Source organism: Natrix helvetica (genome assembly GCF_964273705.1).
Source record: "Natrix helvetica genome assembly, chromosome: 5".
NCBI lineage: Eukaryota > Metazoa > Chordata > Lepidosauria > Squamata > Natricidae > Natrix > Natrix helvetica.
In genome coordinates, this window is record NC_138551.1 from 45,657,067 (window position 1) to 45,680,865 (window position 23,799).

The window sequence follows — 23,799 nt, forward strand, 5'->3', positions numbered from 1 at the left end:
AATAGCATTACAAATCAAAGTACAATGGATCATAGCTACTGCAAAATAACTCTAGTTGCCTGTATAATATTGAAGTGGTTCCTTTGATTTTAAATAATATGAACTTATTCATCAACTTCTGATAAGATGTTGTTGCAATTCTACAAAGCAGTATCTCCCTTTTTCTTTTTCTCCTTCAATTGATCACACTCCCCTCAGATGTCAAACTTTCATTTTTGGCTCAACTTCTGGTAAAGCTACTGTAGAGGGTTCTATCTGAGGCTTAGGATGGGGAATTATCCATCTTCCCTTTTCAGGTATAGATTTTATTGGCTGAAACTCCAATTTAAATATGAAACACACAACAAAGTGTTTCATATTCTGAAATTCCATATGTCATTGTGTGAGATATGAAAGTTTAGAGATTCTGGTGACATAAGGAATTAACTGCCATATTTCAGAATATGCTGATAAAAAGTTTGTAAGTTAAAATACTGCAGTTTTTAAAGATAACGTATGGTTATTTTTTGCTAATGTTTATTTTTGTTGTTGTATGCTGTCCAGAGCCACATTGATTGATTTGGATGGATGCCAGAAAATGCAATGAATACATGATTGTGGATTTAGATATAAGTAAAAAGCTAAATTCTGGCTAAGATTCATAAATTAATTACAATTACTTTTCATCATTGATTTTAATGGAACCAAAACATTATAAACTGAAAGCAGAGATTAAATAAGCAGCCCACTACATTTCACTGCCGTAAATGGAAGAGACTAGACAGTGCTACGTTGTTTTAATCAAATAAGTAAATCTAATGAGTACCTTCTTCTCCTTGGACAGGTTCTTCTAGTAGCAATTCTGTCATGCATTCCCAGTCTTTTAACAATTCTTGAGAGCTTTCCCATAAACTGTCCACCAAATAAGCAGCATGTTCATGTAACTACAAATTAAAACAATCAAAACTCTTTATAGAGATTCTCACAGACACTACTTGTAGTATTATTTGCAGCATTATATAAGAATATATACATATAAAAAGGGAAGGAATTTGAGTCTTATTCAGAGAGGGTAAAATGTTGAGCTGTTACAGAAAAGATATTTGAGTCTTGGGAAGGTACGAAACATTAAAAATGAAGTCAAAGCAACTCTGCCTTGGTTGGACTAGTTGTAAGTTAAAATGGAGAGGCTCTGACATCTTTTCAAGAGTCTATTATTGTTCCCTAACCACATTAAAATACATTTCAAGCATCATTTTCATGCTTACTGACAAGTTCAGTTTGATCTTCATCTCTTTGTAGACTGATAGTACAATTTTAATTTCAGATTGTCTCAGTTTTGCAAAATATACAAGACTCCATTTTCAGATGAAATGCTAGTCTACTTAGTTTTCAATCCATGAAGAGGAGTTTTTTCTTTAAAAAGTGTGGTAATTGTTTTCAATGGTCATTAAAATAGAAATTAAAGATTATATTTTTGAATAGTTTAGCAGTTGCATTACAGTACTGAAATCCTATCCTAAAATAATTCTTAAAAATATTCATATCTACTATTTTTGTGTCTAGCACCTTGTCATATTTTGTAACTGCATAAATTTAAGTCAGATATCTGAAAATGCATTTGATGCTGCACTAAAGAATACATTTGTGGGTAATGTAATACCAGAAAGTGAGTTTATCTTATTGGCATATAATAAAAGGCTGTAAAAAGTAACAGAAAAACATATTCAGTTTTAAAGTTGCTTTTTAATTAGTAGGACATGCATTATATTAGAAAAAAATACAGATTTAATTGTAGAATTCTAAAGCAAGATCATTTCCTCTCTTGCTTTTTATACAGTATTTAACATGATCTTACAGTACCCTGTTAACACGTATGCAGAGTTTTAATTTATATTTTTTTCCAATAGTATTATAATTAATAAGGTGACACATATTTCAGTGGTCTGTTCAAGTTTGTAATATGTTTATTATAAAAAACCTGTTTACTTCAAGTTACAGTATGAAAAATCATAAGATTATTTAAGATTTAAAACCAAGTTGGAAACAAAAAGCTTTATTTAAACATTTTCACTTGTAGTTTTGAACATTTTCTTCAACATACACTATGATGTTATTTTATAATAACGAAAGTAAACGGGTAGCTTCCAATACTTGCAGTAATTCTGGAGAGCAAAATATACTCAGATTTTACCATAAGGCTTATTTTCTGGTAAAATCTAGATTAAATGGATTTAAATAGAACAAGAAATAGATGGGAATAGAAATGGGAATGGGGAAGAGAAGAGAAGAGGCTGGCCAAGTGTGATGGGACACACAAGGATTTTGTCTAAAATAATCCTCATTGAAAAAAGTTGTTACAACTAATCACTTTAAATAAAATTGAACATAAATTAATTTTACCTCGCTTTCAAGAAAGAAAAGAACCAGCATCCTAATAAGATTCCCATTTGGACTATTCCGTCCTCTCCTCTTGGCTAGTGCTTCCTCTGCTTGAGGATCGTGCCGACTAAATAGTCTATAAAAAGATAACACCTTTTATTTTAATATTTTTTGTCCATTTTTAATGCAATGCTCTAACAGCAAATGTATTTCTTCATTTGAGTCAACAAAGGGAGGTATTTACTAGCACATAAATTTTTTTTCCAGTCAAATAAAGATAATATGCAAATATCATCCAAACTACACTTTTTTTTGTTTATGGAACTTAAACTGTGGAACACTATTCCTACTTAAAATTACAAATGATGAGAATCTTAATACTGCTCTGCTAATTCCCCATAAAAGACTCCTTATAAAAGTAATATAAAAGAGCTGTGCAAAGAGGAGAAAGAAAGGTTTGGTGAAAAATAGAAAAATAATTTATAAATACTCCATCTGGAATATTAAAATGGTGGTCCAGTTTGAAATTGTAAATATTTTAATAATATCTTAGAGAAGGAAATATAAAATAAAATGTGAAGATCACTTCTTGGTCTATCAGAATGTTAAATTTACGGAATATAAAATGTGATTCATATCATTATTGGCTATAAGCAATCTCAGAGCCTTCCTTTGGGAGAAAATTCAAAGTAAAACACAAGGGAAATTAACGAACTCTTTGGGATTAGTTGGGGTGGTTTTTTTTTTTTTTTTTTAGCTTTCAACAGCCTTTTGAAAAGTAGTGTTTTAATGCATCCTGTTTAACATTAATGGGTATTCTTGGGTTCATCCTATGGCAAGCAGATTAGATGTCTGTTTATATTATCAAAAGTGGGATTGTAATGATACAAATGTAACAGGGTAAAGACTATAAATGTAAAATACTAAAAATGAACATTCTGGTTCTTCCCAGGACTATGCCTCATTATTCTTTATCTCATTATCCCATTATTCTTGGGTCATTGAGGCATTTTCTGGACTGAATCCTTTGAATTGGAAGTGGTTTGTAGTGGTCTAGACATTCTTTCCTGAACCACCATCACATCTGAAACCATGTAAATCCCGTTTTCCCACTCAGAAGATATTTAGTCATTCATCATTGGTTAAATTGAGGGGTCCTTATGCTAGAAACTAACAAAGATGAACAATTTGTAGATCCATAAAAGGTTGCTGAAGACTACAGAAAATCAGCATTCAATGACTCAAATCTGCCAGTGGAATGTATATGATCATGATAATCACCATCACCCACATCACTACTACATCATCTCAGAGCAGTTACAGATAGGATTAATGAGGATTATACAGTAAGTAATCCTTGTTTGATGATCACAATTGGGACAGGCAACGTGGTTGTTCAGCAAATAAGCACTAATTGAACTGACTGTGCTTATGATCTTCATCTTTTTGGTTTTATAAACTTTCCGGGTTGCAGATGCTAAGGATTAGTCACAAGTTACTTTTTTAATCAAATAGCTGAATAGTTGACAAAGGAGAATTAACTAATGTTTTTTTTTATTCTGGGACTCATAACTAGCATTTCAAATAGCAAGCATTCCACTTGTCATAATCTGTAGTATAAAGGTACAAAATTAAAAATACTGTGGAACTGTTAGTAGTTAATAATGCTTTTTAAAACCAATAATAAATAAGTAACAAAACGATATCTTTTATATGTTTGCTTTCTTATGTTTTGTTCATATGGTGAAAGTGTTGCAAATTTCCTAATTTATAAATGATAAATACAAACAAATGTTTTGTTGACTGGATATGTTGTCCTAGATCAAGACTACTTTAAAAAAAAGCCCAACACTTTGAATTCACCATACTAAAAAAAAGATGTTGAGATCTTGGAAAAAGTTCAGTGAAGAGCAACTAAGATGATCAAAGGCCTGGAAACTAAAACATATGAAGAACAGCTGCAGGATTTGGGTTTGGTTAGTCTAAAGAAAAGAAGAATTAGGGGCGACATGATAGCAGTATTCCAGTATTTGAAGGGCTGCCACAAAGAAGAGAGGGTCAAATTATTCTACAAAGCACCAGAGGGCAGGCAAGAAACAATGATTGGAAACTAACCAAAGAGAGAAGCAACCTTGGTTTAAGGAGAAACTTCCTAACAGTCAGGACAATTAATTAATTGTGGCACTCCATCACTGGAGGTTTTTAAAAAGAAACTAGACAGTCACTTATCTGAAATAGTATAGGTTCTCCTGCTTGAGCAGGGGCTGGACTAGAAGACCTTCAAGTCCCTTCCAGCTCTATTCTATTCTATTCTATTAATTTCTCTTGGAAATCTGTAACCAATTCAGAGACTATACAATATCTTTTTTATTACAGTAGTGGAAACCACATTGTGTATCAATTGCAATTTCCAGCCAGCCATATGTGGCGCAAGTTACAATCATCTCAGCATTTAATGATATGGCATAAGTCGCTCTTAATAGAGTCTCATAGCCTGGATATCACAACTGGTGCTGCATCCTGGTTAGGGTAAATAACCTGAATTAATCCATTTTGGGATAAGTCCAGGACAACTTCAAGTTCTAAATCTGTTTTCAGAAAGAGGGCAATCCTATCCAGGGCTATCACTGGGACTGTTAATGAGTCAAGGGAGTTCAACTGTGTACATAAAGGGTCTCACTTAAAACTATTTAATACGAAGCAACATCTCACTATAAATTGCATCTCTAAGGTGACACGTCAAACAAAAACTAACCTGAAAACAAACAGCTTTAAACAACGGTTAGCCACTGAAACATTAACATTCGGACAGTGAATACAGGCTTACTTTTTGTGAAGGAATTCCCCTGCTGCTACAGCAACAGGCCGATGTGCCGAATATACCAAATGATAAACATTCTCACAGTCTTCATTGGACAAAGCTTCTTCACTTCCACTGAATGAAAAAAATAACACATTAAGTTGAAGAAAACTACTCAATGTCACCATCCATGTTAAGTTACCCTTAGAATAAATAGTATCTACAAAAGTAAAGTAGGCCTCATGAAAAATTGACTGGCTTTAGTCCATGTTTTTATATGGGCAGCAGGCATTGAAATATGCCATGCATATTACACTAAAAGTATATTCCAAGCAAAAATTATTATCTTTATTTTAAATAAATAAATATTTTATTTATACATAACCAAATCCGTATACAATCAAAGATACTCTTTAATCCAAAATGGTCATGGAAGATACTCTTCTATTAATGAAAGAGCATTGAAGCCTGTGCAGGTTCTCATTACTGGAAAGAAAAGAGCCGATTTTCATCCATTTTCTACTACTTCCAGAGTCCTTCAAACTATTTCCCATATTACTTAGTTTGTGAGAGATTTTTAGGGCTGTTATAGGACTCATGTCCATCTAAAATTGTTCTTCCCTGAAGCAGGGATTAGGGCACCATTTCCATGAACATCCGGAGTACTCCAGAGTATAGTTTTACAAAGTGAGTTTGCTTTCCTAAATAAATATTGTTCTATGAAGAGACAATTCTATATGCCATTTATATGCAAGCTAACTAGAAGTATCCAATGAATTCAGAAAATAAATCTGTCTGACATGAGACTAAAATTTTAAATTACATCAAAATATATGCTGTAACTAACATTTCATTTTAGTTTTAAATTAAGATCATATGAAATATATATCTGTGATGTGGGCTACCAATTTTATCTTAATTTTACCCAATTTTATCTTAACACCTCTCTATAGTATGAAGTTTTTAAAAGCTGATGGGTATACAGTACAGCAGAGATACAAAAACATTCATATCTGGAGTAGCCTCCCAAATTTGATTTACTATAATTGAAGGGTGGTCTGTAGACACATTTATGTCAAGTACCATAAATTGATTTAACTTTTCCAGTCAGTACTAGTCAACTAAATGAGTGCAAAAAAACTAAATACTAGAGGTTTGGCCCAACTTTGGTTTGATTATGAATGATGAGAGTAGGAAGGAAATAGTCAGTGCTTTAAAAAATATAAAGTCAGTATCACTAATTTTGCCTTCTTGGTGTAAGAATTCAGGTTTGTTTTCACATCTGAAAACACAACTCCTCCATTCCCTCTCCCCCACCAGCCTTTCTTTCTCTTCTTTTTTTACAACAGCTTCAATGTGGAAGGATAATTTTAGAGTATTATATTTGCAGAAAGATCTAGATAAGCCTGACCTAGAGTTTAATAGGAGATTGTTTTCACAATGGATCTTGCAACCGACTTAAAAATATGTTGTTAAACAACTTAGGCATAGCGAAGTTCAAGGCAATTACTTTATCAATATTGAAATTATTTGGAGTAACCTAGATTGATGGACTTTTGTCCTATCTCCTTACTTATATTTACAGACAATAAGGCACTGATTTCAAAGGAGAGTTTCAATGTTTTAAAAAAGGTAGCTAAATAGCTTTCTTAGCATAATAAGCAAATTGCTTGCTAAGTATTTTCATAATAAACTCTCAGATTTGGTTGAACCAGAAAATAGGCAAGCAGGTTCTAGTGCCCCGTCTTAGATCACTCTTATTTTTTAGCATCTGATAAAAAATATACTTTTAGGCCAGGATCTGTACTACCAGCAGCTTTTATTGATTTGAGATTACTTTTGACTTTATCTTTTAGACAAACATTACAGCAGATATGTCAAGCAAGGATGCATCTTGGTGACAAATACAGTTCAATCATGAGCACAAATGAATAATCAAGTTCTGATCTTTCAAAATTGAAGGACAGACCAGGCCTTTGGTGAGAAACTGAGACCCTTCCCTTGATTCCATCTGTGTCACACTTGGCCATATTTTATCTTTCTTTCTTTCTTTCTTTCCCTTTTATTCTTAATGGAACTATAATTTCTTTGAGACTTTTGAATCAATGAAAGTTAGTTAGCATACAAGTTTTATTATTATGGTTGGATGCATACCCAGCCAGAGGTTTATAGACTGAATTTGGCATTTTTATTCACCTATTGAGTCCTCCCAAAAGAACTGGGATAAGCAGATCTTGTTGCTTAACAATAAAGGTATTATTTCAGGATGTAAGCTGTACCAAGTAAAGCTGCCTTTTACAATTGATTTATAATGATTTTGGCAGTGTCAATGGTGTTCAAGTGGTGTTCCAGTTGTTTTGGGATTGCACTCAAGGTGCTACCTTTGCTTTCTTTTGCTACAGGCATTCTATTTCTGTTTGCAGATCTTTGCATTCTATTGTCTTCTCCAGTTCTTTCTCCTACTCTGGAGTCACCAGGTACTGCAATGTCTACTATCCAGATTTTTTGTCTTTTTTATCGATAATTGTTAAGTCTAGGGTGTTAAGTGTCAGGTGGCTGTCTATTCTATTCTATTCTAAAGTCCCAGAGCACTTTACTGTCCATGTTCTATTGCTCTATTTTGTGGTCCCAGATTTCTTGCTTGAAAGCAAATGGTGTTTCTTGCAGATATCCAATGCACCACTGTTGCTACTTTGTTATACTGTTGTTTATATTCAGTCTGTGTGATCTTCTTGCAGCAGGTATGTAGATGGTCCACTGTTTATTTAGCTTCGTTGCAGAGGAGGTATTTTTATTCTTTGTTTGGTCTTTCTTGTCAGCTAGCTTGGTATGGAATACTTTCTGGTATTCAGTAAGCTTTCATCATTACTAGCTTCACTGCATCTTCTTTACTGTATCTTTCATATATTCTTCCAATTGCCTTTTTTCTTCAACTGTCTGGTGTTCTTGGTAAGTAGAGTCTGTCAATATTGCTGCAAAGACGAAAGGAATGATTCATTGTCATTATTTTTCTGGTCTTCTTATCCAGGACTTTTAGTTCTGCTTCAGTCCACTATTCCAGATGTATATCTAATGATTGGAATTGCTCAGGTGTTAATCACCTTGATGGTATTTCTGCTATTGGGTTCAGAGTTTGAGCTCTTCTTCACTCTTCTATGTATTCACTACTTACCTTCTTCTTAAGTATGCTTTATATTGTCAGCCTAAAGTATGCCCAGGTATTTGTAATAATATTCTCCATTCAGATTTTTGATTTTATGTTTATATGGCATCATGATTCCCTTCTGACAAGCACCAAAGCCAGACGTCAGTCAGATCTGTTTTGCCTCTTCCTGCAGCTGGGCAGTCTGACTATGGTTGGTTTGGCTCTCAGGCTGGTGAAGAATCTGTGGGCAAAGCTGAGTAAATTGCTTTTGGAAGGGAAGTGGATAGCAAAGAGCAGCTGTCTGTTGGGATGGGTGATGGTGGTGGTTCCCTGTAGAAGAGGCCACTCTGAAAGGAAGAGGCCAGGGATAGTGGGGCGGCCTCTTCCAGCTGGAGCCTGGTGTGGTAAAGATGCATTCTGCCCACCCACTCGCTGCACTCTGCGCGTTCTGCTCACCTGCTTGCTCATGTGTTCTGCCCATCCACTCGCTCAGCTCTCCCTCCAGCCACCCGAGTGATCCATCCTCTCTCTGCACCTCTGCCCACCCGCTTGCTCGGCTCTGCGTCCAGTCATTCATGGTCCATCTTTTCACCGCACCCCCTTGCGCTTTGCCCACCCACTTGTTTGCTGCATCCTGCACGTTGTCACTTGCCTGCTCTCCCTGTGGCCATCTGCTGCATGCTGTCCCAGTGGCGATTTGGTGTGTCAAGTTGTCCTGCAGCAATCTTGTGGCAAGTTGAGGGCAGCAAGCTGGCAGCAGCAAGTTGGCCGTGGCAAGTTTTCCCATTCTGGAGTGACTTATATGTTTAATCTAAACTCCATTGGAACATCTTGGCTGAATATTTGAACACTTCTGAGAAGTGATTTCATTTCCACGATGATTTTTCCATTCAGCTTCAAATTTATTCATGTAAAGGTCATGAGATAGTCTGGTAGATATTCTTGATATTTTATATTTGCCATGGCCTGACTTATTCAGTATTCTTGAATAGGAATATAACGAATGAATCAATGCAATGACAAATACTGAAGTAGTGGTGATTTAATTTTAACCTCCAGTTATCATCATTAACCAGCAAATATGTCTATATGATATGATATAGTGTCTTACTAGAAAAAATGAAGAAAATATGATTTGTTTTCTTCAGCATTGCACATGATGTGTAATAGTTAAATGCAGATGTGCTGCTGCGGTAATCTAAGGAGAACAGTAGACACTCCCGCCATTAAGCAGAGATATTTGACAAATATATATTCCTTTTTTAAAAGAATGTTTTATTAGTTTTTTATTTTTAAATATACATCAATATCAATACATGAACAGTGTGGCCCCTAGGTATAATTCATTGATACAAATATCAATAATGATAATCATAATTATTATATTAATCTAACTTATATAATCCTAGTATTAATATGTGTGGGGTTTTTTAAAGTCATTATTCATTATTACAATACTTTATTTTAATGTCAATAATGTTGTAAGCATACATGGTAATACCATCTTTCTCCCTCTAATCTTTTCCATCAAATTATTACTTATATTCTATTATATAAAAAGAAAAACAATTACATCTGCTAATATTCCCCCTTTCTTATTTCTATCTCTATTCAAATTTCTAATCAGACCATTATATTAGAAAAAAAGAATATATATATATATATATATATAGATAGATAGATAGATAGATATATACATATGCACAAGACATATACATATCTATCCATCATGTCTCGCCCGTTTCAATACTTCAATTCTTATTCGTTTTTTGGCTTGCCTCCCATACTCCTCTCTTGGATCTTTATCTCTATCAACTTCTGTATCTTCACCATTCAGACTGAATATTTCTCCCATCTCTATCCTCCTAAGCTGCCAGGTCTCCAGAATATCCACCCAAGCCCCTATCTCCCTTTCAAAAGTATCTTCCCAGTTATCTGATTCCATTTTAAATCTATTAAAGTGCTTTTCCCTTGGTTTATTTCATCAGTCATTGTTATCTTTATCATCTTCTTGCTTTCTTTGCTGGTTTGTCCGTTCTGTCTTTTCTTCTGTTCTTTCTGCTATCTTCTCTTTTTCCTGAACTCTTTGATCTTCATTCATCATCAGATGTAGCATATTTTTATTTTCCCATATATGCCTTGCATTAAGTACTTTATCTCTCTGTGATTCTTTTCTATAGTACCCCTAACACTTTGAAACATCAACACCATTTCTCTTGAAATCTCACTCCTTTCTCCCTGATGGAACATCTTGTTGTAATTTAATAAATCCCATCTTACTCAAATCCAAAAGCAATATATTCCAGTCCAATGTTACTCCTCAGAAAGTTCAGTAATCAATAGTCATTTACATCTCAGAGTTATTAATCAATTCCATCTAAGTAGTCCAGGAAGCTTCCGCAAGTCAAAAGTCACTTTGCTTTACATAAAAGTCTTCCTTAGTCTCATAATAGTCTCCAGTAATCATAAAGTAACTAGTTATAGAACAGTAAATGTCATCACAATCCTCCAGATGAATGTTATCTATTTCTCTCATCAAAAGGTTTTTCTTATAGGGATCTGGTATATTCCATTCACCAGTAGATGGCACCCTCAGCTTACGTTTCAGCATTGTTTCAAGTCTTATAGATTTAATTAATCCAAATTTAGTTGTTTATGGAAGCAAAGTCAACTATTCAAGCAAATTCAAGTAGATAGTTCAGCATTTTTAATGCTTTTCCAAAACAATGCTTGTCCAATTTAAAAGTCCAATTTTCTATGTTTTTAAAGGGTCTTTAGCTTTCCTTTCTTTCGGGTCTAGGATTTTTCTCTCTATGGTAGTTTGCCACTTTAAAAATAGTTCCAAGAATCTCTTTTCCTGGATTTTCCTCTTCCTTTTTTTCTTTAAAGTTAGGATTTAAATAAAAAGGAATCTTCTCACCCAGCTCCCATCACTGTTCATCTATGCTGCTCCTGCATGTTTGTTGCCTCGGCTGCCCCAACTTTGTGGCAGCCATCATGGCTGCCTCTTCTCCTCATTGAGGGAGAGGGAAGAAACCCTAAGTCCAGTAAGAAAGTTGCTGCTCTCCCTGAACTAGAGGGTGCCTCTCTTTTCTTCACCACCCCTACAGGATGCCTTAGCTCCTTTCAGAGCCCTCCAACAGAGAGAACTCAGTGTAGGAGCGCGGAGACCCGCCCCTCATGTCCAATACCGCCATGACGTCAGCCGGACACACTCCTAATGTTCTCAGTGATGCTTAGTTATGCTAAAAAGAGGTATCCAAAGGCTAAATGAGCAAATAGAATTGAAAAATTAGTGTAGTACAAATATAATTCAAGAAGTGCATCAATGTGTAAATAAAGCAATGAACCATCTTTAGTCACATGATGGAGAATGTACTGTTAGCATGAAATATTGCTGCTGAATGGAAATTCTACTACCTTAAAACATACTTACTGAAGTATAAGTGTGACTAATCGAATGGCTTCTACTGCAACATCATATTCTTTATCAAGTGTCATTGATACAATGCGATCCTGAAATGATAAAATGTAACATGTTTCCAGAAGAACTGGAATCATAATATACACACATTTAATAAGCAACCCATCTATTTATATTATGTGATGTTACTTCTTCCAAAACAATGCATGAAATATTTATATATAATGTATTACATGAAATAATGCTAAAAAAAACCTTATATACGGCAGAAGAAATAAAAGCATCAGAGGTGATGTCCACATAACCAAAGGTGTATGTTAATCAGTATTCAGTATGAGATTATTCAAAAATAAATATCTTACAATATATCCTATAAACTTTCTGTGTAGATTCTACATAATGATATTAGCAAATGGTGAAGAATTCCTTGTCTAATAATCACATGGAATATATTTTCTCAATACAGATATATTTCACAAATAGTCAGGTCCCAGTTTTTAAGTTAGTCTTTTAATTTTAATAATTATATTATATTATATTACATTACATTATATTTTAATTTGCAATGTATTATGCTTTAGCTCAAAGCGTGAAATAATGCTTAGGGGATATTGCATGTATGTACCTGGCTGACTTGTGGGCACCTCCCTAAATAAACTTTATCGTTTCTTGATTTTACATAATTGCCACTCAAGGAAAATAAATAAATTGGTTCGATCAATGCACCAATGTATGCTATAAAACACCTTTATCGTATGATGTCAATGTATACTTAACTCAAAAATGTATTTTTCTAGATTTCAGATCCCTACTTTTTATTATGTTGATTTTTTAATTAATTCTTATATATACTGCTGTTGTCACTATATTGATTGTCCCTCTCAGCTGGAGATGTAAGATATACTGTACATAGTAGTACTAATATTATAATTTTATATCACTTTAAAAAAACATAAGGTTTTAAAAGATAACATATACATTATAAATCTAACATTAATTTTTTTCTAATAGAAATAAAGTGAGAAGTTAAGATCGCTCTGTATAAATTTAGAATATAATCCCACATTAATAAAAAGTTAATTAGAATTTATTTGCCATTTAACTGAATGTAAAAGCAGATAACAAGGGTTTTATAGTTATTATGCTCCCCCTTAAAATTGGACATTTCACAGATTTCTTTGCCAAATATATAAACAAGATCTCTTTGAGTTAATCAGTTTTAGATATAGTGAAAGAGAAATTTAAACTAACATAGTTTCTTAATAGTAATGAGCTGTTTTTCTGAACAAGGCAGCCATTTGTTTTATGCCACAGTACTATAGATATAAATAGATATAAAAAGGTTAGGACAATCTAATTTGGAACATAACTAATGAACCAACCAAGCACTTTTGGGAAGCAAGAAAAATGTTTGTTTCCATAATTCAGGGTAACAATTCCACCCAAATGTTTCTTTTTTAGAATCGTAGGTTGTGTCACATGAAGCTTATCCATCTTACCTGACTCAATACTAAGCTGTTTTTATTTCAAATGAAATTACACACACCACACTAAAGAACTGGTAATCTAAACTATTTATGATTATAAGACATATAATAACCAATATTTCCTCTTTAGAATTAATACAAAACAGCATCATCAAGGGAGCATAAGTAAATATAGATATATTCTGTATGTATGGATATATTTATATTTGCATATGCATGTGACATATTAGCTACAAAAAAAGACTATACTTTTATTAGGGTATCATAAGTTTACAAAATTTTCTATAAGCTTTCAAGTTGCCAAGATTTTTTAAAATAAGACAATATAGTTTTTTTTAAAAGTCAGAAAAATGTAAGTAAATGTCTATTGAGATTCTCAGTCATCCAGGTCATGGTTGTCCCAAAGGTGCTTTTTCCAAGAGGCAACTAGACTTTCTGGTTTTTCTTTGAAGACAGATGCTTCTATTCCCTAGCATTCAGTCGAGCTGAAGAAGCTTCTTGGATGAGAAGCGAAATATCTTCAAAGAAAAACCAGAAAGTCTAGTTGCCTCTTGAAAAAAGCATGTTTGGGAAAAATGTAAGTAGTGTTTAAGTCACATCTGAAACAAATTATAGTGTGGAATATGTCTATAGTAATGCTAATTTTAGACCTACTGTGGAAATGTTAGGTTGTACCAGGACTCTTCCAAAACTTACTTAAATGAAACTTTTCTCTATGGAATAATGGTTTTCGCATACTCCGTAGAAGTATCAGTTTATGAATTCATACATTTTTATGGTCCGGAATCATTATAGAGGACAGAAATTCATAAGTCAGTGGAAAACAAATACAAATGCTTACATAGGATCCATAAAATTACGTATGAAGAGGCTCCTGTCTCCACAAGTTCAAATTAAAGAATCTTGCACAATTTCAGATAAGGGGTTGATTTAGTAGCTCAATGCAAATGAACCCTTTTGCAGATGGCTGACTCATTTAAATGTTGTTACACCCAGTTGTGTGGGAACTACTCATAGAAGAGTATGGTGTGGGTAATGAATACATTTAAAACTGTGGTCTAACCTGAAAAATGGAGAAAACCTAGAAATCCGCATCTATATACTAAAGGAACAGGAGAAATATTGGCATGACAGAAGCTGGAGATTTTTCCAGTCCAATCCCACTGTCTAAACTAACTTATTCTCCTTGTTCCTATTGGATGAAATGAAAAGCACCCAGGTATTCCGGATCATTAAATAGTGGGAAGTACACACACAAATGGGATATAACTGGGAGGGCGAACCTATGGCACGTGTTTGTCAGTGCACGCGACGCGTTGCCCTGTCAGCTGGCCAGCACGCGCATGCGCGTGCTGGCCAGCTATGTTCAGCCTTTTTTAAAGCCATTTTTCATCACTTCTGATTTGCTCGTAGGGTCGGTTTAAGTCCTCCGGAGGCTTCAGGGAAGCCTCCTGAAGCCTCCAGAGGGCCCAGGGGGGGGGGAGGCTGTTTTCGCCCTCCCCAAGCTCCTATAAAGCCTCTGGAGCCTGGGGAGGGTGAAAAAATCATGCAAAAAATGGGGGGAGCGCCTCTCATACACGCTTGCGCATGGGGGGCTTCGCTCATTGCATTATGGGTGTGGCATGGCCACGCAGGACCCCCCTGAGCTCCTCCCCTTATGGCACATGAGCCAAAAAGGTTCGCCATCACTGGGATATAGAATGTTAAACATAAAAAGGATTAATCAACAAATTATCATCTAAACAGGTGATTTTTGATAGTACAGATAGTGATTAAGGAATAGCAATTCCATGAAGGATGCGTATCCAGCATCCAATGATTCAGTGAGAAGTCAATCTCTGCCCATCTGTTGGGTCATTTAAATTATATGCCTAGCTGCCATTCAGCCATTCAGAGAAAAGAAACTGTCATAGAATGTTACAATTCAATTTTGAGAATGAGGTAATGAAAACTGTGCTAAGATTATAGGTGAAAAGATGAAGTGTTCTGAAGATAACCTCACATGCTGTAAATCAGAGTTTCCCAACCTTTCTGGGTTGGCAGCCCAAAGCCGGGAGGGGGAGGGATGGGGGGAGAAGAGGATAGTTTTGTGGGAGGGGCAGTTGCATGTGTGTGCGTGAGCAACCGTTGCAAGCACCTGCGGTGCTCGTGCAAGTGGAGCTGCGAGCCACAATGTTCACACAAGTAGGCCGTGAGCCCCAGCAATTCTCGCATGAGTGAGCCCCTGCAATGCTCGTGCAAGTGGAGCCACGAATGCTGTGAGTGTTTATGACACTCATGCGAGTGGGACTGTGAGCCCCTGCAATGTGCGTGTGAGCCTCTATATGCACCTGCACCAGTTGGCCACTCATCCCGCCCGGTTGTGAATAGGCCACAGCCCGGTAGTGGGCTATGACCCTCAGGTTGGGGACCCCCTGCTGTAGATGGTTTCTTGTTAGAGTTAATGACAAAAACAAACAAACAAACAAAGTAGGAAATGACAGGCCAAAAACATTTAAAGAAAGCACAATCTCAACTGATCACATCTTCTATACAACTACTAATTTATTTTTCAGAGTTGTGCCTGGATACTCCCAGAAAAGCCAGACAGCTTAGTTTATGTCATTAGAGCAATTTGCATCTATACATCTGATCACTGATAATTATTATTTATATGGTTCATAAGCTTTAGAAATGTATCAATATATCAAAGAAATTTTCTCAAAGAAAATATTCCACATTTGCAGCACAGCACATTATGCCACATATTTGTCAAAAAATATTGGTTACGTTTTAAAAGATTTACTGCCATTAAATGTTTGTTTCAACAACCAGAATTATCACTTATATATTACGTTAACTTCTTAGCATTCTATAACTCTTATCCTTACCTTAAATCTATTTGTAAATAGCTCCAATTTGGGGAACAATTCTCTGTTGGTATACAAACTCTGCAAAGCTTTCAGACATTTCAACCTCACTTCACCTTGCTAAATTTAAAAATAAAATAAAATTTACTTTATATAATAAAATAGAGAAGAAAAGCATGTATCAGCATTTTAATAAATCATTTTCAGCAATATTTTGTAACACAAAATTATCTTTTATATTTATTAGTTGTCTTTTTATTAAATATTTGGAATGATTTGCCACAGTAGAACACAACAAGCCTTTACAGTGACAGTATGTGTCTAAAAATAACAATATCACCAATAATAATTTTGGCTCGGATTCAGAAAAGGTCTTGTTTCTACTACACTAGCTTTCAAATTTTTATATTTTAGTATAAATAAGTAAACCTTTGAACAAAATTTTCCTTGCATACTTCTGCCAGCTGCTAAAGTCATAATTTTAATACAAGGGTAAGTAATAGGGATAAAAAGGCAGCAATATTACTTTCCAAATAGCTGATTTGGTACAGTATGATAAGCTACTTATTTTGTATGAATAGAAATAAAGCCGCCTTTCTGATTTTGGATTTAAAAGGGACACAAAATCTTCAATGAGATCCGCTCCCTCCCCCCTCCCCCATAAAAGATCTGAATCCTCTAGAAAAAGTTATTTGACACACATAGATAGTACTGTCCAAATTGTCTGCTAATCAAGATTTAGGACTTTAATTGGACTATAAATAACCTCAGCAGGAAGCAACATCATTAGGTTTTCAGACCAGTACTATAATTTAAAATAAAAATATCATTTGTTCTTTTAAAAAGTATTACACCTTTTATAGAAAATAAATTATAAAAAATACAAATTTTAGTTTCACTGGCAATTAAATATTTGTTTGTTTGTTTATCAAGGACTGTTGTAGCTGCTAACTACAGACTCTAATCTAGTTCCTTTTAATGTAGCAACATTGATATTTTGTTTAAATTGGATGAATAGATATACACAAAATGCATTACTTCAGATGTATGAAGATATGTTTCCATATATTGAATAAGGGAAAAAAGCAGATGGAAGAATTAGCAGCAGACATAGCCTTATCGATAATGATTATATATAAATGAACCAAAAATGGATTTGATAGACTATATCTTGTTGAAAAAGTGTGAGAAAGCAATATTCTCTTTCACATCAAAAATGAAAATAGCGTATTTACAGCAATGCAGCACTTACTCTGTCATGAAGTGTCCAACCAACATATTTTAAATAACTATCATTCAGGAAGGCATCACTGTACATTTTCATCCACACTCCAATTTCTTCAATACAAACAGCTCTAATCTCAGCAATAGCATCACTATAAAAAAACAATGGTGAAAATGTATTGTTTAATTTTGTGCATCGCATTACAGTAATGTGATGCTTATTTTTTTCTTAGCATTTTTCTCCTTTAAATGATCCTGGCATTTGCCCTTTATTGTCTCTAATGCTAATCAGCAAAGATGGTTTGAAATCAGTTATTTCATGATGTGATTTAAAACATACAAGAATGAAGAATTTACAGTTCTATAAAGTACTTGCACCCTTTCCTCGAATGCACAGCGGGCAATACTTAAGTCCCATGCAGTGGTGGGTTCCAGATCTCATTGCAACCAGCACGGTGCCGGGCGCCCACCACATGTATGTGTGCAGCACGTGCATGCATAACCACCGCCTGCGAAGCTCCAGCTGCTCAGTGGAGCGTCGCACAGGCGCCATACACTCCATGCACCATACGCTCCATGTGCATGCGCAAATGCCCTGATCAGCTCAAATAGCAGTAAGGAGAGCGGGTGGGTGGGAGGACCCTCCGGAGCACCGTAACAGAACGGTACCTGGTGCTCCCAGCAGGCACCGGTATGCCCATACAGCATATCCTGCTGTTGCAGGAGTTGTATACATGACATTCCCTGCTCAAACTTTTTCCACAATAGCAACTGGGAAGGGGACACACACAAGGGTTAAGAGGAAATGATTGGCCCAAAGCCATCATGATGTTTCCATGACAATGGATAGATTTGAACCTGGGCCTCCCTGACTGTAATCCAACAATTTAAAATACATAGTTTAAACAATTTTACTATACAGAGTCTCATAAAATGTCAATTCCTGGAGCTTTCATTCCATCTATTTGATAAATTTTAAGAAGAACGGTGGAAAATATTATTTTTGACTGCTAATAAGGATTCACAATGTCTTTTTACTCACTTACCGATATCTATGGACAAATATTCCCTTGAAAATGGAATTCATCATATTTTCAATTTCATCCTGATTTTCTTGCAACTGAAATACAATTAAATATCCTTACTTTAATTCTTTTATTTAAACACATAAATAAATTACTGCCCTGGGGCACATCAACAAAGTTAATAATATTTTTTTCATAATCAAGACTTACTATAAACATGAAATAATTATTTATATTCATCACCTTAATATCACGGCTACAGTAGATTAAATTCATTTTAAAAATAGCTAACCTCAAAAAGAAGAGTGATTAAAGGAAAAAGGAGAAAAGTTATGTAGTGAGAGAGAGAGAAAAAGAATCGAAAAAAGAAATATTTTAAAAAGTAACTTCCAATTTTCATCGTAAGTACAAACTTGATAATTCATCACTCCATTATAAAGTATATATTTTTCCCATGACCTATATTTTATCCATATGCAAGTCTATAAATCATCATGCCCAGCTCTGACTTATATATGGTATTTTGGCTACTTACATCTTTTTTTCTGTCTGCATCCATCCCTTGCCCTCCTCACCATCCCTCCCAGTAAAAAATAATCAGTGAACCAAATCAATAATTTTGAAATAAGGATCTCTATAGCTTATTTATAAAACAATTTTAAACATTCAAATAAAATTTAAGATTCAAAAGAGTATAAAACTTCAAAAAAATTTAATTAAATATTATTTTAAAGAAATTGTAAGTATATTTCACTACAAAAAGATAAACAGCTTTAGTTTAATCTATCAAAATTAGAAAAAGTTAATATGCATTATTTTGTATATGGCATTTATAATATTGCCACACTAAAAGTCAAGTGTTATCTGAAATATTAATAGCATTTTATTTTATGGCTATTGAACCTGCCTTCTATTGAATTTGTGAAATGGAATTTTTTAGATGATAGATACAATGCTTTTTCTGTTAAATTTTCAGATTAAAGATTATATTTTCCATTTCATAACGTTCTTTATTCCAGATTACAAAAAAAACCTTTATTCCATATATGACAGAAAACACTCAATTTTCATGGAAACCAAACGTGTGTGTGTGTTTCTATGTGTCCTTTTCAGTAGAACTCCCAGTGGAGTTCAACAAAAAATCATCAATGCCAACTCACTCTTTTTTCAATTTTTGTCTTTAGAAACTAAAGACAATAATGGGTAGAATTAAATAACTGGGGCAATTAAATAATTGGGGCAATATCTCAAAATAGAAAAAGAGATACTTAGATCCTACCCAATTACTTCATTATACTATTTGTCACTTGATTGATAAACCGTTACCTATGTCCTGGATAACTTGATATAATATTTAATTTAATTTGAGAAATGCATTAAGGGACTATTTCCACTACATCTTGCATTCTACAAGCTCACTCAAATGAATCTATTTGACACAATCTTGCATTCCATCAATGTCATACTGTGTAGCATTTGAAAGGTCAGTTTACGGGTTGTAAACATATGATTGTTTGATATATTTTTTCTCTTCACAATAGTGCCTGCTTCTTGGAGACTGCCAGGACAAGATCCTGCAGTTGGACCTCATGGATTTGGCAAATCCATAATTGATTTGTCATTTCCTCCTAGGGCTCAGAGAAATTTCTTGCCCGAGGCCTCCCTACTGGCTTTGTGCTTAAGGCAGAACTAGAACTCATGGTCCCCAAGTTTCTAGCCTTATTCCTGAAATACTACAGCATAGTGACTATCATTATGTGGGTCGGACCCCGGTAATGGATGTGATATGTATTTGAAATGAAATGAAATGATTTCTTAACAATTTCATTGTGCCTGTCTGCCTTATCAAATCAACACAAAGCTTTGGGAAAGCAATATGTGGGGGAATATTCCAATGCTAAAGTCTAGCATAGTTGTGTGAATTCTTTACACAAGGAACCAGCTAAAATATAATTCAAAATGACTTGAACAAAGGTAAACAATAACAGTCTCAAATATAGCTGCATCCCCCCTCCCCTCTTGCCTGATCTATGCACACATATTTGTGTACTGCTCATGTAAAATATTTAATATAAATGGATGAAGGATAATATAACCCAGACAGACTATGATTAATTAATATCTTATCCTTAAAGACCTGGCTGTTCTCCTAGGCCTTGAGATTGAGTCGATGGAACCCTTTGTTAGATATATTTGTCAATTGCTGCATATGTTTTGATGTCGCTATTTAGTTTCCTTTCTGCACTTTTTATTTATCTTATTGTATGTACGTTTTTATATTGCCTACTGTCCAGGGATGGTTTGGAATTAGGCAATGCCCAAGTCCAATTAAATACATAAATTTCTCCTTCAACTAGCTAAAATGAAAGAAAAAATACAAAGCAATGTTCACTGTAATTATGCCGATCTTGAATAAACAAAATCTTGAATAAACAAGATTTTATTTTAAAATGATAACACTGAACTTTATAGACAAGTGTTTACCTATCTGAAGTGTTATGTCAATATGTAAAATCTTGAAAATCTAAATTATTAATATATTATAACTTAACAAACTACATATTATGCAGCTTTATACCATCCAATTACAAGGATTATTTTAATTCTTATTCACTACAAAAAGGCTGTGGTATTTCTGTTAAACATTAACCAATATGGAATGATACAAGAATCATTTATTTTAATCGTGCTTGAAAACTGATCAAATTTCATTTATATTAAAGGAGCAGTTTATATGCAAAAATCAACTGCAGTTTCATAGTTTTGGGCCTGCTGGTCTGAACTGTAAAGATACCGTGAACTGTATCTTTTCTGAATTGCTTTTTAAAGGTGAAAAACTATGACAGTCACTCTGAACAGTCATTTACCTCTTTCCTTTTTTGAAGAAGCAGCTCCAGTCTTTCATTAGCTCTTTTACCAATCATTTTGTTCCTTTCAGCTTCATACTGTCTTTGTGTATTATCCTGATGAATACTCAGGTTTAAGGCAACATTCACAAGAGCAGTCATAAGCTTCATAGCTAGGAAAAATATAAACAAAAATCAGTTCTTCTTTTCCATGCTCAAATGCATTTTTGAAACAATTAACTGCTTAATACTAATTAGAACCTGAAGATTCTGATCTATTTGTGTTGAGATAAAATATGGATATTACTTTCAGAATCTGTAATCATGCCTTACTCATAACAGTATATCAATGAACTTAGAATCAAGAGAAAACCTCTTGGCAAATCCTATGTATAATATTAGAAGCATTTCAGAGATGGCTCATTATTGTCTGTGAAGTTGTTCAGTATGTAATCCTGAAAGCTTATATCCAATAGTTCTGACAGCAAAAAATCTACAGAATTTTCTAATATGGATCCCATTAAAAATGTAGTCATTAGTAACAAATAATAAAGATAGCAGTACTATTCAGGATTCATCAGAATCCATTCAGGACTTTAGTTTACGCAAATCCTAATTGCATCTATGTAACCTGCATTTCTGCTTTATCCTAGGTTTTGACAGAGAGTTATACTCAAATTCAAGGAAATGTGAGTACTGTAGAACATTCTAAAGCCTCTGACTGCTATGCAGGGATGAGAGAGAAAGAAAGGGATGGGGCTGCATGTACAACTTTCTTCTCTATTCTATCTGCCTAACTAAATATGGTTCTTGTTATTTTACATTCTGATCATCAGCAATTCTTTTTCCAAATAAATCTAGCCATTAAGTTCAGTGGATATTACGAAGATTAGGAAAACTTATTTCTCGCAGACCAATTATTTCATTTCTGAAAAAAAGTGAGGGGGCGGGAAGAAATATATATTTTGAATTCAATGGAGCAAATTTTCATTTGGACTGCCTCACAAAGTAAAAGACTTCATTCAAACTATTTTAATTTAAAATTTAATTAAATTCACATTACTTTACATTTTACATTAATTTCATGAGATCCAATCCAATTTACAGAGTGTTGTCATTTGTAGTAATTTATGTAATCTGCATTACACAAAAATATATTTATATTCAATAGACATTAAGAAATTACAGAAAAACCATCTCCCCAAGTGGTACACCAGTAACAGACTAGTCCTCTACCAAATTAAAAAAAAATGTTTATATATTAAAAAGTTTCTTCAGTTTATTTGTACAATTTCATATCAATAAATGTAATACAGGACATATTTATAAAGAGAGGTATTATGTTTTATGTTTTTGTAATTCTTTTGTAGGAAAATTGATTAAAAATAAATTATATGCAAAATTAAATTACATTTTGTTTTCCCCAAAACCAGTTGATCCAAGCATTAGTGCAAGTGTACTGTTTCAAACCAGAACAATTATAAATTCTTTCTGTACAATTCACATATGAAAATATATATTCCACATCCTGAATAAATTGTTTCAAAGATAATAAAATATCAATAACAACATAGATTTATCATAATGTAATGATTATTTTGTATGCTTTGTCTTTAAAATATACCTACCAGCAAGTGTACTAGTATGTCTGAAAGCTCGAACCTGCGAATCTGACAAACCAGTCAGCAATGAGATCACTGTGTCCATCATATATTCATCATAGATGATGCTATATTGACATTGTCGTATTAGTACTCCTATGAATTCACAAAAATTTGATCGGAATTTTTTCCACTGTGGCCCAGGCATTGTAAGTGGATAATCGCCACTGTCCTGCAGGAAGAAATAGATCAAATAAAAGAGGAGGTGGAGTTGCACTATATATAAGAAATAACTACATCTTTACAGAAATAGAGCACAACAATGATGAGAACAATCTTGAATGCATTTGGGTCAATATTAAAAGTTGGGGAGGGGGGAAATGACATTGCTATAAGTCTATACTACAGGCCACCCAACCAAGCAGAGGAAGTAGATGTACTTTTTGCTAGTCAGCTAACTAAGGTATGTAGGAAGCACACCACAATAGTAATGGGGGATTTTAACTACCCTGACATCAACTGGGAAACAAACTCTGCACCAAGTGGAAGATCCAACAGGTTCCTAACGAACATAGCAGACAACTTTGTTTCGCAAAAAGTAGAGAAGAAAACAAGGGGATTGGCCATATTAGACTTAATTCTCACTAACAGAGAGGAAATGATAGAAGGTGTTGAAGCCACAGGAACCCTGGGGGCAAGTGACCATGCAATATTGGAATTCAACATTATGCAAACACAAGTAGTAGAACAAAGTCAAACTAGAGTCTTGGATTTTAAGAGAGCTAATTTCAATAAACTTAGAGAGACCTTGGGAAGAATTCCATGGATGAGAATCCTTAAAGGGAAAACAACTCAAGCAGCTTGGGAAATTTTGAAAAATGAGATTACAAAAGCTCAGTCTAGCACAGTACCAATGAAGAAGAAAAATAACAGCTCCCAAAAGAAACAAGTATGGTTGCATAAAGAACTCTCTGACAAATTAAAAGACAAAATAGTTAAGTATAAAAAGTGGCAAGCCCGAGCCTGTAAAAATGAAG

At 34.2% G+C, this 23,799-nt stretch overlaps 1 protein-coding gene across 3 annotated transcripts in view; it reads right to left on the reverse strand.

Moving 5' to 3' along the window:
• STAG1 (STAG1 cohesin complex component) overlaps positions 1-23,799 on the reverse strand; it is a 219,827-nt gene that overhangs the window by 37,439 nt on the left and 158,589 nt on the right. For all 3 annotated transcript variants that reach the window (XM_081955375.1, XM_081955376.1, XM_081955374.1), the window contains exons 7-15: positions 22,790-22,994; positions 21,183-21,334; positions 18,337-18,410; positions 17,319-17,442; positions 16,088-16,186; positions 11,743-11,822; positions 5,189-5,296; positions 2,383-2,497; positions 806-923 (exon numbers count right to left, since the gene is read on the reverse strand). In XM_081955375.1, the coding sequence (XP_081811501.1) occupies positions 806-923; positions 2,383-2,497; positions 5,189-5,296; positions 11,743-11,822; positions 16,088-16,186; positions 17,319-17,442; positions 18,337-18,410; positions 21,183-21,334; positions 22,790-22,994 (1,075 nt within the window). The remainder of the gene's footprint in view (positions 1-805; positions 924-2,382; positions 2,498-5,188; positions 5,297-11,742; positions 11,823-16,087; positions 16,187-17,318; positions 17,443-18,336; positions 18,411-21,182; positions 21,335-22,789; positions 22,995-23,799) is intronic.